At 38.1% G+C, this 17727-nt stretch overlaps 1 protein-coding gene across 1 annotated transcript in view; it reads left to right on the top strand.

Moving 5' to 3' along the window:
* ERC1 (ELKS/RAB6-interacting/CAST family member 1) overlaps nt 1–17727 on the top strand; it is a 300150-nt gene that overhangs the window by 184753 nt on the left and 97670 nt on the right. Inside the window, exon 15 of the mRNA XM_074168034.1 lies at nt 15588–15748. Within this exon, the coding sequence (XP_074024135.1) occupies nt 15588–15748 (161 nt within the window). The remainder of the gene's footprint in view (nt 1–15587; nt 15749–17727) is intronic.

Genomic DNA, 17727 nt, shown 5'->3' with positions numbered 1-17727 from the left:
ATGATCAGAGGTCATCTCAGTATTGAAAGTGAAAAGTAGATGGAGTACAGTTTGCAAAGGATGAGCAGCTTACGTGTCATTCACTAGCAGAGGCATGCTAGTAGCATTAACATGATTAAAGCTACAGACAAGGAGGTTATTGCCCAAATGGGCATAACCTGCACAAGAAGTATTTTGCGTAGATTCAAACACAGAAGAAATCCTACAAAATAACTTGGTGAGATAGATTCTGTCAGAAAAGTCTTAAATTAGAGATATTCCATAAAAGAAATTCTGCAAGTTTTTAAAAATAACCTTTTAAAGGAGGTTTGAGTCAGAGATACTATCAAGATTAAGAAAAGTAGGAAAATTCTGTCCTAGATGAAAAGAAATGAAATAGTGAGGAGGATTTCAGTCACAGGGTGGAAAGGAGGATGCCTTTTTAGCCTATTGAGCATGAGCTCCTCATAGATGTCTGTCCACTGTGAGCTGTTAGCAGCAGGTTTATTCTGGAGAGAAGAGATAAGTCTGGGTTAGTAAAATAGGAAACTGTTGTCATAGAAGTGAAGTTTTATCTATACACAAGGCATCCTAAAACAAGAACACAGAGAATAGTGCTTTGGGAACAGACACAAATATCAGGTTTGACAGTAAGGAGGCTTTTGAAAAGAATTCACCAGCAAAGCCTGATGAGAGGCACACAATGAGATCAGATGGTCAGAGCCTGGTGAAAAGGGGAAATAGCTGATGAATAGAGAATTGTAATTGGGTGTACAATCTGAAAGATGAGGCAAGGCAGGGAAATGTGCAGCCTGAGGGTCGATAAACCATAAGGATTAGAGAGAGAGATTGAGAGGAAGAGAGCCAAGATGAGTAAGACGTGTGGGAAAAAATTGGTGGAATATAGTGGGCAACAGCTTTGTGAAAAAGAAATTAATTTGGGTGTAATAGTGTGTACAGAAGTGAGGAGAAGAAAGAAGGATGGATTGACAGCTGTCAGATTGGAAGAGGGAAAAGTCAACATCTACACCAGCACTGATTGACAGCAGTGTCTTACTCCAACAGAAGAATTAAACTGCTGGCTCTGACCAATTACAGTTCTTAAAATCTTACAGTTCTAAAAAAGTTCTTCTGGGAGTTGGACTAGATGATCTTTATGGTCCCTTCCAACTCTAAAAATTCAGTGAAATTCGTGAAATGTGACCCACAAGACAGCATGAAGGAAAAGCAACTGGAGTGTCTAGTACTAGTCAGTGCTGGGAGAGCTGGGGTGCCCCATTTTGTCCAACGGGATTTTGTTTTGGTATCAATTAAATACAGTCGAGTAATAGAGTGATGGCAAGAAGGTGTTTGTCTGAGATGAGGAGGAGACCTCCCCTCAAATGTTTTTCAGTTTGTATTCTTTCAATTGCCTTAAAAGAATGCCCTCTTTGTTTTATTAAGTTCTCTGGAGGTTCTTTGTAGAATTGTGAAAGACACCCTTAGATAGCTTTAGAGTTTTAAAATGCAAGGCTGTTTTCTATACAATATTAATGGCATATCCTTTGATTTTTACAAACAATAATAGATTAGGATCATTCTTAGACCAAGTATGAGTGTTTTATGTGTGATTTTTAAAATGTTGATGTTGTCCAAACTGATTATAATTTGCTTTTAATTGCATGCTTTTTCTTTCCTCTCTTCTGTTTATCTTGTTTTCTACCATTCTGCCACTTCACTGGCTGTCTGAAGCTGTTTAATGAATCAGTGCATGAGGTCAACCATTTTGGCTTTAAGTGGTTCAAGGTATGAGGACATCTCGTTTGTGTGTACCTCTGCCCCAATATTTAATGTTGTTTTTGTAGCCCTGTGTTGTGTAATCTTACCCTCCATTATCTTGTGATGTATGGTTTCCTGCTTTTTTACAGGCTTCAGATTTGAATTACAGTGTCCGTGAAGCTGCTCAGGATTTCATGGTTCTCAAATAATCGTTTTGGATTAAAATCTTGCTCTCTTTAATCCAGCATTTGAAAATATCCTAGCAGTGTGTATTAACTGTGGCAGTGGGTTAACTGTGTTAATACACAATCTATATATGGCAAGACGTCTCCAGATGACTAAAGCTTTCTGTTTGTTTCAGGATCTTAGTCCTGTTCTTTCTTTCATCTATAACAAAAATAAAATCAGGCGTTTTCCTGCTGGGAGCAGCGCACCCATTGGATTGGGCATAGTTTTATTAACCTTACTCTTCTGTATAACAGAAACCCTGCCATACAGAAAGCAGATGACGGAGTCTTACATAGATACAAAGACTTGAAAGTTCTCCAAGTTCTTTCTTTCTAACGTGTTCACCTGGTTTTGCTGGTGCACCTGCTAAATCTTGTGTGTAAATGTTACTGTAAATTCCTTACAGCTGTGGGGTTATGTACAACTATGGCTGATCCCACTAGTTCAGCCCTCTGTGTCGAAGGTCAGAAGGTGTATGGAGATTTCTTTTTAAGTACTCTCCGTAAGGCTGAAAGTAGGATTTCTCAGCTAAGCACTTGTATTATAAAGTTATTTCGATTAGAGATGGCAAAAAAAAAATGTGGATCCAGGCACTTTTTCTGAATTAACCATATCTGAGTTTACTTTTGTAGAGCTATCGTTACATTCCTCAGGAAAAAAAAAAGGGGGGAAAAAAAAAAAGAATAGGATTAAACATAAGTTTTCCCTGCTCAGAAATACAGTGATTGTTTTACTTCCCTTGGAAATAGTGCTGGAGGTCATCTTTGACAAAAGGCTCTGTTTTGCTCACCAACTTTCTTTCACTGTCCTGGTGCATCTTACCATCCCTTCTCCTGCAGCGGGAGGAGGAGGTCATCTTTTTAGTCATAATCAGCACCATTCCCAGAACAATGCTGGAAATGTGTTTCGATCTTCATGAAAGAATAAGGCCCTTTTTGTGGAACAAAGTGAAACAGAAGTTCAGGTTCTGTGATTCGGTGTCAATCAATAACAAGTAGTGTCAGGTCCTTGGCACAAGGAGCACAATACTAGAATAACTGGTATTTTGAGCTTTCATTATTGGAGGACGTAGTTCACAGATGTGTACTGACCTAAGATGCTTACACCCTCCCTCTCTTCACTCACTTTCATTCCCATACTTCAGGGCATGTCCCTCCAGTTTTCCCAGCCTGGGTCTTTCTGAGACCATGTTGTGGAGTAGTGACCTAATTCATTATAAGAATTATCTTATTTTTTGAAGGAACTTTTTTGCTGATCTGGTTCGTGGATCCCCATGCAGAACTTGAGGCACATCTGAGGAGGCACTGAACTGTGGGGGCAGGACTGACAAATGGAGGGAGGAATTGCTCAGTGTTATTACTAAAAATATTTTTGCAAGAAGCCGTTATTGTGGCCTTTACAACAGGCTGCGATTTCTTCGAGTGAGATGGTGCACTGCCTGACCATAACATATGTTTCTCTATCTTATTTTATTTCCTTCAAATTTGATAAGCAGTAGGGTTTTTCAGTATATATTTTTCAACAGTATTTCTGCTGATAGTAGTGTAGCTCTGTTCTCTCATGAATATCAACTCCTGCTTAAATGCATTCTCGCTTTGTATAATATCAGCTAACATCTAACTCCTTACCTTAAACATTATGGCAAATAAACACATGAAACACTGGCCATTACCTACCTGTTCCTTCATTCCTTCCTTAAATAGTTACTTACACTGAAATTTTTGAATTAGCAGTCTGATCTTGACACCTTCCATGAACTTTTTTTGAACTTAGAGTTCTCAGTGGGAAATTTTAAATGAGGTGAAGTATATAGACCTATAAATAGCTATATCCATGTTCATTCCCTGTATCGTTTTATCCTACACATGGCAGGTTTCTCTGCTTTGCCTTTTGAGAAAAAATAAAATATTGAGTATTGTAATAGTAGTGTATTGTTTAAATGTATTTTCTTGTGATAATTCCTTCCTGCCACTATCGTTACAAGTTATTTCAGCAGGATTTAATATTGTTTCAGGCACATATTGCGTATAAAATATGCTGATTGCAAGAATCCTGAAATTCTCTATCATATGTGCCTGCTTCAAAATTTGTATCTGTTTGTTAAGGAAAAATAAATAAGCAGTCAGTTAATAACTCAACTAGAGCCTCCTTCACAGTTCTGTCCTTTTTTTCTATCTCCTGTTCACCAGGATTTCGCTATTGTATGTACAAGGTCTGCAGAGGTTTGAATATAGAGTACAGCCTCCAAGAGCCTTTTCTCTTACCCTTAAGTTACTACACAGAAATTCTAGCCAAGTTTTGAATGATACCTCTCATTTGCCCTTCCATCCTACCACCATTCTGGTTGTGTTCTAACTTTTTAATGTATATTACTACATTACTTTTAATGTATATTACTATATTACTACATTTTCTTGTAAGAATAGAAACTGCATTTACAACAGAATTATTATATATTGGACTCTATCCTATCAAGTACCTTCTAAAAATGCAAAATAAATTAAAAGACATACTCTTTTTGCTGAACATTCCATTAGTGAAATAGAACTAAAATATTTTTCTAAAATATGTTGAATGCTGAAATTATTTCACAGCACAAATTCTGACAGATTAAGTTACTTTCTACAGGTGTCTGTACATGGAAAATATAAAGTGAAATTTCTCATCAACCACTTACCAGCAGGTGTTTTCTGAGCACTGTACAACTGTCAGAATTCTGATTGCTCTGTAACAGATGCTGGACAGTTTGTTTTTAATTAACGGTTTTTGTCTCCTCTTCTGTCTCTCCTAATGAGAAGTTTGAAAAACTTTTATTTTCATTTCTTTTACTGATAGAAATTTCTTTAAAAGCTTTTTAATTCAATTATCAGCCTGAAGTTTTAGCCATCGTTTTTCAAGAGGCTTTTTTGTTGTTCTTTTCCTTTGGTTAGAGAAAGCATTTTGGCTCAGTAAAGTTGACTGTGCACTGTGTCCTTGTCAATGCTTGCAGTTATTTTTAGAAGCGCTCCTTCTCCCTAAAGTTACTTCTTCTCCAGCATTTAAATGGATTATGGATTATGTAGCCTCTTCCTTTAAATAATCCTGTATGGATTATGGAAATGGATTATGTATTATGCCTCTTCCTTTAAAAATTCCCAGATTTGTATTTAGTCACACTCCTTACATGGGAAGGATGATTCGGTATGTCAGGGATAACACGTAATTCCTTCTGTATTCAGTAACATACCTTTTAAGAGATGTAACAGTGGAAATCTTACTCTTTTTTGTCTTAGATATGTTCAGCTGTGCCTAGTTGGGGGCTTGGGGAGGGGTTTTTTTGCCTCCAGTAGCGAAGAATGAATAGGGGGAAAAAATGATGAATAGAAAACCATGCTCAAAGACTTTGGGACAGAGCTATTTTTCTAACATTATAGGGGAAAAAACTTCTACGTCTTCTGTTTAATGTCTTGTGCTCGGTTAAGGTTGCAAAATGGGCAAAATTTGATGACTTTTAGGAGAACTGGGGACACTGAAAGGGTAATTAACTTCTGTTCAAACTACACATTGAGCATTTCTCCATATAAGTCAACTTTTCATTTAATGAAATGAGAAATATTGATGGAAACTATTATATAGAAATTTGGTGCAAACGCTGATTTTAAGATGATTTTGTCTGGATTTTTAACCCTTTTGTTGTTTAATAGATAAATACGGATTTGATATTATGCCTTTTATTACAGTCAAGTATTCTAGATAAATCATTCAAACAGGCATCCCTCTGCCTGTTTTCTTGTTTTCTCAAGTATCTGCCTCTACATACTATTTTATTTGTTGTGGCTCAAGAGAAAATCAAATTCTTGGGTTGCATTCAAGTCTGATTTGAAGGAGAAAGTTATGCAGATTTGGTTACATTAATGCTTGATTGGAATTTTAAGGACCCTGCCAAATACTTGGCATTAGTACTTGTTTGGAGCTAATGTTGTGCTTTTTTTGTTTGGAATTTCTTTTCCATTTTCCGTTTGTGTTATTTAACTGTGATCTTAAAGGCAAGTGTGATACACTGATATGTAGATTAAAGCAATAGAAAAGTTCATTAGACTTCCACATTAGATTCATAAATTTAAAAATATATATTCTTTTTCTAATATAATTGATTTTCCCCCAAAATCCATGAAGTGCAAGGAAAGAAATTGTATTCCTTTCCAGGCCATTCTCCTATACAGGAAAACACAGAAGAGTGACAGGCTTGAGGCTCATTAAATTGAGGATGCCTCTTCTTTTTGAAATGTTTCCTACTCACACAAAAGCTTCCAGACTTTGTGTCATGGTTTAACCTCAGGCAGCAACTAGGACCACACAGCTGCTCGCTCACTCCCCCAGTTGGGATGGGGGAGACAACTGGAACAGTAAAAGTGAGGAAAAACTCGTGGGTTGAGACAAAGACAGTTGAATAGGTAGAGCAAAAGTCGTGCACACAAGCAAAGCAAAACGAAAACTTCATTCGCCGCTTCCCATCAGCAGGCAGGTGTTCAGCCACCTCCAGGAGAGCTGGGCTCCATAACACATAACAGTTACTTGGGAAGACAAGCACCATCACTCTGAATATCCCCCCGCTTCCTTCTTCTCTCCCTAGCTTTATATGCTGAGCATGATATCATATGGTATAGAATATTCCTTTGGTCGGTTGGGATCAGCTCTACCGGCTGTGTCTTCTCCCAGCTTTTTGTGTACTCCCAGCCTGCACGCTGGCAGGGCAATATGAGGAGCAGAAAAGGCCTTGACTGCCTAGCAACAACTAAAAACACCAGTACGCTACCAATAGTGTTCTCATCCCAAATCCAAAACATAACACTATACCAGCTGCTAGCAAGAAACTCAGCCCCATCCCAGCTGAAACCATTACACTTCGCTGTACTGCTGCTTACCATCAGATTCCTTCCAACCTGTCACTGCATTTCAGCCGGAGTCCATTTGGCTCTGTACGGTGGGTGGGACTACCTTATAGTTATTGTATCTAGGGCCTGCTATTTGCTCTGGGTTAACTACAATGCTAAAGGTTTGCTTCCGCAAGTTAGTAGAGGTTGAAGCTTTCCTGAGCTCGCCAATGAGCCTGTGCTTCTTCAGTTAGCCACACGTTCGACCTTCATGTGGCAATGCAGGTGCTTTCACGTAATAACTGTGCTTTCATGTATTTATGTTCATGGTCCTTAATGTCTTCTGGGAAAAGAGTGTTAAAGTTGTATGTGCAATTAGCATAGCATTTTTTCACTTCTTGTGGTGAGTTAATACATCATCCCAGGATTTTGCTCTTTGGAAAATCAATCTGGGCTATATAAATTGACAAGCTATGCTATGCTATGTAGCACAGCATTAAATATTTACTTTGAATATTATTCAGTTATGTCTAAACTGTCTGCCACAGTGACATACCGTAGTTAACCTGAAACTGTCTAAAATGCAGCAAAATGGAAATCAACATGGTCTACACAAGGCTTGTAAAAAAACCTGCTGAAATGCTTGGGCAGTTGGTCTCAGCTGAAAAGCTTCCTTTTGCCCAATTGCTACTGCTACCTTAGCAGCAATCACAGAGTAGATGTACCCTAAGAATGTTCAAGTTCTTTTAAAGATGTCCATGTTTAGAGTTGTGGCCAGAGTATCATGAATTAACCATAGTTCTGGAGATATTGTTTGGATGTAACAAATTGTGCTAAATGAATGTGTGCAAAACTGTGCAGAACGTGCTAAATTTTAGTCTCTCTGCCTCGGGAGAGATTTTTAAATGGTGATCAAAATCAATTGCAAGATTGATATCCCTTGAATTGTTTGTTATCCCTTGAAGTAGTGATTGCTGCTGTGTTCCCAAGGGTCTGGAAAGAATCATTGCTAGCCACAGAAGATAAACACAGGACAGTTTCCTAAGACTGTACATCCATGTAAAATAAAACAGGACAGCTTCCTTTGGTGTAGTTGCAAGGGTTAAAAAACATAATGAGACTATTTCATTGGAAAATGGTTCCGCTTGAGGGAAATGCAGAAATAAATTTGTAACTTGTTATAGTCTTCACATACCGGAGACTACAATGGGTTTTTGTCCTCAACAGAAATCAGAATTCAGTTTTTCACTTATTTTTTCCAGGCCTGACTCAAATATTTTGTATGTGTTAAGCAGAGACAATTATTGCTTCCTTCTTAAGAGCTCTTGTCCCAGCAGTAGGCTGTTGCTTATTTATATGGCTTGTGGCCCTCATTTAGAAGATACAACTGTCAAAGCTACCTCCAAACATCCTAACGAGACACAGCTGTGACTTATTCAGTCCTGAAGTCTGGTGGCTCAGGAGTTTTCTGTTTTCCAAACATCTGTGAGTGTTCACTCCTCCTCCTTCATACAAGAGCTCAGTGCTCTCAGACTATGAGCAAAAAGCGCTCTTGATGGGTACTCAAGTAACATACTCCTTAACAAAGACTCCTGTATTTCTATTTCTATGGGTTCTGCAGGAGTAACGTGGTAATGTCATATATCTGATCAGTCTAATGTTATTGCTTTTCATTGTCTAGAGCCATCAGTGGAGACAGTAAGGAGCAACACAGCATTAACTCCTCTTCATTATCAGATCCTTTTTTTTTTATAATGAAAGTTTTTGTTGAGAGACAAACTCATGGAAAAAAGAGACATCAACTGTCTAAGTATCTCACTTTCACAGCAATAAGGAGATTTGCATTCAACTACAGTATCCTGCAGCTTTCAGACCATACTCTTTTGTTCTCTCTCCTTAACTCCTCTGTCTACCTACAGGCGTATGCATGCTCGTGCACTGATGGTGAAAAAGAGGGGCTTGAATTGGAGCCAGAGCTCCAACCTGTGTGGTGGGACAGAGCTATTCTGCTTTATACTCTTCTGCTGGCAATGGGGCAGAGCTTTCAGCTGTTTTCCTAGTTGAGGGCTATCCTTACCTTACAAATGAGAAATTACATTTTAATTTTATCGGGGCGGGGTGGGGGGTGGAAGGTGAGGGGGGAAGATTTTTCTTGTTACTGCTTATTTATTTCTCTCATGTTCCTCTGATATTTTTAGCTCTCAAAAAGCTATGCCTAACAGCTTTCCCAATATCTATAAGAATTTGAAAGTTATTCCCTTAATTCAGAATAGCCAAGAATTTAGTTAAGTGTCTTGGATATAGTCTTTAAGAGTACCTAAAGCCACCCTACTGCTTTAACGAAAATGGGGCTATGATGAAACCATAATTCATTTTCCTCTTATTTTGTGTAAAGGTTTATTAGCTTGTGATTTAAGCAAAACATCTGGTCCTGCTGGCAATCCACGTTATGTCAGACTCAGTGCTTTCTCCCTGTAATATGTTACTTGAGGCAGTTAAATTACATACTTAAGTCTCAAGTCTGGCCCGTGCTTTTTCCATGTCTTAACATCTGTTCTGGGAAAATTTTCTGGGATCCAAACAAGTTTGCATGGAGCCAGAACTCTTGTCTTTGTCTTTCTTTTCATGTCTTTTTTTTTTCCCCTCCTTCTGTCCTGCAGTCTGATCAGTTCCAGTAAGTAAAAGATAATGCAGAAATTTGCAGTCCCTTCATCATGTCAGTAATGTACACAGGGAAATGAAAAATAGTTTAAAAACTCAAGAGCTGTAAAAAAAGGAGAGTCCTCTGAGAGTTGCACTTTATGAGAAATGTTAATTATTTTTTTTCAGTCCTTGTAGTGTTCTCACTACTGACTTATAATTGCAAGACTTTCTGTTTTGCTGGCCTAATTCATTCTGGGCAAAAGTACAGATTTCTAGTACATTTTGTCTTGTAGTGCTAATTTCTTGTTTATACAAGAAAGGTCTATGCTCAGAAAGCAAATAATTTTAAATATACAAGTTAGCCTGCTGAGGTAGTTTTGAAAATAAGATTTCTAGTGACTGATTTATACAATGCGCATGGAAAAATAATTGTTCATGTTGGTATTTGTATCTTTATTCTCTAAAATTCCATAATTTTGTATTCAGCCTGGAACTTTTGAGACACAATAATGAATGCAAGCAGCTATCCCGTAGCCCACTGTGTATATATTGAAAGGAAAACAATTTCTTTCCTTAAATCAGAAACATAAAAGCATGTCTGTTTTCAGGCATGTAATTAAATATTTAACTATAAGTTTCCCATGTATTGCTGCATCTAAAGTACTGTATCTTCAGTTTAGGAGTAGGATTCTTAGTGCAATAATCAAGTCCCTTTGTTGTGCCCTTTGAAACGCTTTAATTATGGAGTGATGTGCAGTCTTTTGTGCTTGATCAAAAGAAAAAAAAGAATGGGGAAGACTAACAGATACCTTGGACCATCTGGATGACTGAATCTTTAGCTGAATCAGTGAAAAACCTCATGAAGTTCAATAAGACCAAGTGCAAGGTCCTGCACCTGGTTCAAGGCAGTTCCCAGTACCAGTAATGGATTGGGGGATGAATAGACTGAGAGCAGTCCTGCAGAGAAAACTTGGGGATACTGGTGGATGAAAAATTGGGACATGAGCTGGCAATATGTGCTCGCAGCCCATAAAGCCAATTGTGTGACCTGGAGTACTCTGCCCAGCTCTCCAGTACTCTCCCAGTACTCCAGCACAAGAAAGACATGGACCTGTTAGGTCCAGAGGAGGGCCATGAAGATGATCAGAGGGCTGGAGCACCTCTCCTTTGAAGAAAGGCTGAGAGAGTTGGGGTTGTTCATCCTGGAGAAGAGAAGGCTCTGTGGAGATGTTATTGCAACCTTTCAGTGTATAAAGGGAGCTTATAAGAAAGATGGAGAGAGACTTTTAACCAGCACGTTTAGTGACAAGACAAGGGGCAATGGTTTTAAATTGAAAGAGGGTAGATTTAACTGCAAAGGAAGAAATTTTTTGCAATGACAGTAGTAAGACACTGGAACACGTTGCCCAAGGAAGTTGTGGATGCCCCATCCCTGGAAGTGTTCAACGTCAGGTTGGGTGGGGCTTTGAGCAACCTGGTTGAGTGAAAGACGTCTCTGCCTATTGCAGGAGGGTTGGACTAGATGATGTTTAAAAGTCCCTTCCAACCCAAACCATTCTATGATTCTATGAAAAAATGAATAACAGAGAAATGCAGTCTCTTCTGCAAAGATTGTTAATCTAAAGGTGAGGAAAAGCCTTATCTAACATTAACTTTAAACATTTTTATATAGTGTACCAGTGATTTGCTATCCTTAATAAATATTATTTAAGCCAGTCATATACATTTGAACTGTGGATGCATTCATCTCCCATCACTTCAGACTGGAAAATTTTCCATTGTAGCGGCTGTGAAGGGCATTCTTTAGCTTTTTCCTCTTTCTTTATAAGCACATAGCATATAAAGGTGGGTTGCATGGGTCACCATTTCCAAATAGATCCTCTGCCCCTGCAAGTGCTTTTTCAAGTGCATTTTGCTCCTTTCTTTGCCATATTGATGACTTTGTCCATTGCCTCTTTATATTTCCTCAGTACGGCTGTAGTGAATTGCATCATGTTACTAGCATTCATGATGCATTTGTTCCTTGGATGATGGCCCCAAAGGGCTCTACTTCTCTGACAAGGTGTAAGCAGAAAATTAAGCTCCAGAGCTATCTTTCTGAGAGGGCTATGGGAGCCCTTTTTCAATTCTCTGTGCAGTCGAAAAGTTCTCTTCAGGTGATCCTTCATCACTGAGGAAGATGTTCACAATGGGCAGAAAAAGGTAGCAGCCCCACTGCATTGTAATTTGAACACACTAAAGCATTTGGAGATCCTGAGGCTGCTTTAGTTAGATTGTCTGTCTAGATTGACCTTAGATATTGGAGCCTGTGGCCTCTGACTTTAAGAGGCAACCAATACCACCTGCATAAGTTGATGTAGCCTTCTCCCTGGCAAAAAATATCTATTGTATCTCAGAAATTTTTAGTAGTACATTAGTTCTCTCATAACAGGTGGGAATTGGAGCTTGCCTATCCTGATCATCAGTAAACTTTCCAGAAGCTAGTGCAGAGGTTGGAGGAGTTCACAAACTCATTAATATTTTGCATATCCAGTCCCTTTCTCAATTTTTACTGTCTGTTAGTAAGACTTTTGGGGAACTTGACAAAGCTCTTTGGAAGTCCCTGGCTTCACATTAGCCAAAGCCCAGAAAAGCTTACCGGAAACACTACATACTTGGAGGTAATGTGGTTCCTGTGTGTCTATGCAACAACCCGTTTTCTGATTATGACCGTTGCATGAGAGGAACCTAAAGGTAGAGTTTGTATGAACAGGGGAGGTTCAAATGGTAGACAGTGTCCTGAAAAGGACTTGGGTTTTTTTGGCATTACATAATTTCTTCTGTTTTACAGGCTGCCATTGGCATGGTAGATAAGCCTTTTCTCTCCACCTTGCTTTCATGCTTTATTAAGGAGATGTAATACTATGTAAAAAAATCTGTTCTATGTTGATGTTTCTCTTTTCTGTTACTGTGATTCCCTTACTGATCGTATTTACATAGTTTGCCCTCTTTCACATAGTTTGTTCAGTCTCCCAGGAGCTCTCTCCTCTAATGGAAACTTCATTCAACTTCATGTTCTTACTTAAAGATAAGTTGTCACCTGGGCAGGTCACTTAGGGCTTAAACAGAAACTATTTTTAATTTTTTTTTAAGTTCTCTGCTCAGAATACCTGAAGGCCTTCCAGGCTTCTCTACAGAGAACTGAATCACAGGTGAGTCATAGATAGGCAAAGATATACTTTGCTTTACACACTATCCTTTCAACAGAAAGAAAAGGGGAGCAAGAGTACACTCTTTACGCCTTCTGAAATGGAAACTTTCTAGTTATAACTGACAGGGCACAAGCTTACCTACAGTTAAATTGAAAATGTCAAAAACATGTCTCTGAAAATGATTCAGCGTGCCAAGAACTCTGGTTCTTGGAAAATATTTTTTCTTTGTTATGTAATTAGCTGCTCTCAGGGGAAAAAAAAAAAAATCAAGGGTAGATTTGAAGTTTTTTGTATAGGCTAAATTAGATGTGCTTTGCAAGCAGTTTGCTTCCAGTGAGTATTCCTGTATCATTTCTCACAGGACTGCTTACTGGAACATGTACAGGCAGGTCTGCACTAAGATTCCTAAGCTGCCAAATAAAATGTTTTGTTTAGTAGAAGTTTAATTGAAATGCTCCCATGGAATATCTATAACTTGATGAGTCTGAACAACGAAGTCTTTATTGTGAATACAGTCATCACTATTTTGGTGAATTTTGTCTTTAGTAAATCGCATGACAAATGCTACTTGCTGGAGAGGGTGGAAGGTAATGGCAGTTACAACTAAGTTGTTGGCACAGTTTAAAAGCCACTTGCATTCCAGCCATTCCTAATACATGATTAGATCAATTTTCTGTTAACCTGCAAAAATTCAAAATATAGCCTTAGAATTAGAGGAATTACCAAGTGGAGCAATGAGAAAAAGCTTAAGTACCTGCAATAACCCCTACTACAAAGTACTCTGCAGAATTAGATCTTGCCACCTAGTGCTAGGAGGCTTGACCTAGATATCAACCTCAAGCCTCCTTGTGTCTTCTTAACAGCCCGGAGTTGTGGCACTACAGATCTGCATCAAACAAACCATCCTTTCTGTGTTAGCATCGCGAATCTTGACTGGGAATGGAATGAAGGATGTCAGAAATCTTTCAAACCTGATTACAGAAAAGATGTAAAGCTTCAAAGATTGCTTTATTTTGCCAACTGACAGATTGACACAAGCCCTTTTGATTGTTGCAGTTGGCCAGGGGCTTGTTTATTAGGGGTTGTTTTCTGTTATAAGCAGAGGGTTTTGTAGTTGGTGTGCCTCTTTTCTTCTCAGTTTAAAGGAAAGTATTTACATAAGTAATTCTGATCAACCCAAAGGAAGTAGAAGCTGATGTGCTAGTACACCTTCACTTCCCCAGCATGTTGCCTTTTTTCTCTTTCTAGGTATCAGTTTCCACCCTAGTAGTATTTCTGCTAGTCATTGTTTCTGCAGTTTTTCTTTGCACTCTCTTCTGACATATTCCTCTATTTCATTTTTTGGAGTTTTCTCTTTGTTTTAAAAACTGACAGAATTTCTGATCTTTTTTTGCACGCTAAACAGTAATAAGACAAGGAAAAGTTTGATTATTATACGCATACTAGCCAGTTAGGACTATGTGTCACTGAAATTCTCCTTCAGTCTTTTGACTACTAGATGACTAGGCTGTACCTTTTGAGTAGTTTTTGATAATTACATATTTTAATTTTTTCTTAATTTGCTGGGCATAAGAAGAATGTTTGTCAACTGCATTTGAGTGGAACTAGATAGGCATTCTGCAGTATGCACTACACAATGCCTATGCTAGATTTTTATAAATCTGCTAATTCTGAATTGCAGTGGTTCTTGCTCTATCACTGATTGAGGATGAAAAGCAACCTTGTTATCTGTGTTTTCCCTGAGTCATTAGCTTTGCCTCTAGGAGTACAGCATTTATTAAAGCGATGGATGGTATATTCCGTACCATCCATCCTTCAGCATCCATATAGCGAGTGATGTGCACAAACCCGTAAGTAGAAACTGACCCTAATATAATTTCAGTAATTCACTTCCAGGATGAAATACAAGTTGATTTTTACGCAGGGATATAAATGCAGTGGAGTGCTGTATTGCCATACTAAATTTGTACAAATGCTTGATTATGTGCAATAGTAGCATCTGAGTTTCTCCCATTTGAAGAAGATTATAAAATTGTTTATGAACACTCGGTTGTGATAGAGAAAATCTATACGGAAGAAGTCAGTGAAAGCAATGTGTGCCAGAAAACATAATTATAAAATTATTAAAAGAATATCCAGAGGCTTTTGTATGATACATGTAGCTATACTTGAGCATTTATTGTAGATTTGCATGTTAATTAGTGATAAATTCTATCTGAGACAGAATATGATTCAAGTGACTAAAGTATGACTATACTTATCTGCGTAATATCTGTGCTAGAATTTACAGTCGTGTTAATTCTGAATCTTTCCCATTTGCCGAAGATATGAGCATTGTTCTGTTGTGCCTGTCTGCCATCAGCAACTCTTTGAATGTCTTTTATGTTGCTAAATCACAAAACATGCCTATAAGCATTGTTCAACAGATATTTTGAGGGAAGTAGCCTTACTCACATATTCTTGGGAACCCAGTCCTCTCCCTCCTTTGGAAACATTACCTTCGTTCTTAAAGTGCTCATGTAGTTTTTCTTTAGGCATCATTAAGTTTTTTATAGTTTTGGTGTATTAGTGATGTATTTCATTTAATACCTAGCATTTTTGGGGGCTGATTTTAATACATACAGGCCATCTTTTTATCCTTGTGGTACATTTTCTAAAATAGCAATACTGAAGAGTTGAAGATTTGGAATTTGGTATTGTAATGACAATGTTCCGGTGACCAGACTTTGTAAATTCACAGACTGTATTGTTGCTCCAGTTAAGGGTAGATGTACCGTCTGCAGCACTAGATGATGCTTCCTGTCTGGAGAACTGTTATGCAGTGCACATTCACTGGTAACCTTTCTGCTCCAATTTAGTTGTGGCATTTAGTAAGTTCCAGTTGATCACATCACACTATTTTTCTCTCCTCCTGTTTTCCCCAAAAATGCTTTAGGTCGAAGAGCTAATGATGGCCATGGAGAAGGTTAAGCAGGAGCTGGAGTCAATGAAAGCAAAATTGTCTTCTACACAACAGTCTCTGGCTGAGAAGGAAACCCATTTGACCAACCTACGAGCTGAAAGAAGGAAACATTTGGAGGAAGTCCTGGAGATGAAGTAAGTGTTCCGTGTCATTATTTGTAGGCATGTTTTATTGGTGTCTCTGAATTCTCCTCTAAACTCTGGTGTTCTAAAGACAAACACTGTATGAATACGTCTCTATGTATAGCAGCTAGCTATCTAATCAGTCAAGCCTTCAGAAGTGACTTTTGACTGCATTACTTTCACACTTTTGTTAGAGCTCAAAACCTTTTCTTCCTTCGGATTGTTTGCAGTAGACTACTGTTATTTGCATGGTAGCATCTTCAAAGATCCTAAGCTATGATTTGAACTTAATTATTTTGCGTGTCTTATGAATGTGCCATCTTGCTTTGAGTAGCCTATAATCTACTTGAAGGTAAGGCACAAGTCATTGTAACAAATGACAAAAAGGGAAAGAGGGAAGAGATAAACATAATGTCAGGTAGTTGTAATGCTAAAATCAGACTGCCCATGTCTGGTCTAACATTTTTTTCAAACTCATACAGGTGATTCATTAGCACTGGAACAAAGTTTGAAGTTCTTTATCAGTCAGACTTCTCTTGTCATCTTTACATAAGGAGGTCTGAATAAAACCAAGCTTTGAGGAGGTGGGGAAAAGTGAGGAATTAGACCTCTAAGGCTTAAATACTTCCTAATTTCTGGCCAGGCATTATAGATAACTATTTATCCTCAGTTTAGGGAGACATGAATCCATTTAGTGCAATGATGGATAGTGCTGCCAGCAGTTCATTAGAAACACTTTCAGTTGTTTAGCCAGCCCTGAAGAGAAGGAACATTTTTATTGGCAGGACCAGCAGTGGTTCCTCCACTGTGGTTTCGTGAGCCATTATTTATTTATTTAACTTTTCTACATTAGCCTCTTTCCTTTTCTTTTTTTTTTTTTTTTTTTTTTAATGAAAGGATAGAAAAACAGCTGTTACAAAATGGAAAGAGAGGTGGCTTAGATCTTGAAATTCTAACTTAGGAGTGCTGTATAAAGTGGGCCAAGCCTCCCCAGCTTCATATTCAGCTACAACAGTCTGATCTAGACCTGGCATAAGGATGTTGGAAGACTGCAGTACTTAAAAGCCACACTTTTTATTTTTAATAAAAAGTTTTATTGAGCTATAAATTTGACTGCCTTGAGAGCTGGTGTACTGGGGGATGGGAAGAATAGTTCTTAAGGTGACGTGGGAATCCAAAGCAACTGGAGATATATCCCATATCCAATCACTTGGCAGTACTTTCTTCTGCCAAACTGCTCTGCCAAACCTTCTCATTAAAATATACACGTAGTGTACAGTATATCCTGAAATGTATTTGGAATTGTGTAGCTTTAGAGCCTTTAATATAACTACTCCCTTCTTTTAAATGATGATCTCTCTTAGCTGAGTAAGTTATTGTTGGAAAGTTGTTGTACTGAAATGTAGTATCAGGAACTGCATAAACTGGTAGATCCATTGTACCTCAGAAGGAAGAACACTGGAGAGAATGGTAATGCTGTCAGCACATGAAGAGAAAGATGGAAAAAACATTACGTTTCTATAGTTAACTAGCTGAGCATGTTTTAGTCATATCTGGTCTGTCTTAAAGTTCTATAAAGCTGCCAAAAGCATCCAAACTTCAAAAACTCACCCTCTCCATGAGGCTCTGTTGCAAACAAGTCTCTACTGAGGACTCCCAGTCAATTAAATATCTTATATTTATATACAGAAACTCCAGTATATTCTTTGTTGCCTTACTTTCCCAGCCTATGCCCTTTATGAAAAGCACTCTTGTCATCTGTTTTCTAGTTTTGCAAAAAGTTTCTAATGTTGTTAAAATGTTTCCTAATATTTCAACTCAAAAATAAATGTAATTGAATGAGTGGTCAATTTTTGTGAGGCAATTGGCTGGTTTTGGTATCCTTCATGGAAAACAATAGCTGTTGTACAGAATCCATTCAAAGATACAGTAAAGCAGTATTGTTTCCCAAGGTTTAGGGCACGCTTCACTGGGAAAAGTTTGAGATGCTC

This window comes from Numenius arquata, chromosome 2, assembly GCF_964106895.1.
Source record: "Numenius arquata chromosome 2, bNumArq3.hap1.1, whole genome shotgun sequence".
NCBI classification, from domain to species: domain Eukaryota; kingdom Metazoa; phylum Chordata; class Aves; order Charadriiformes; family Scolopacidae; genus Numenius; species Numenius arquata.
The sequence above is the reverse complement of the archived record's forward strand: the minus strand, read 5'-3'. Positions and strand labels throughout refer to the sequence as shown.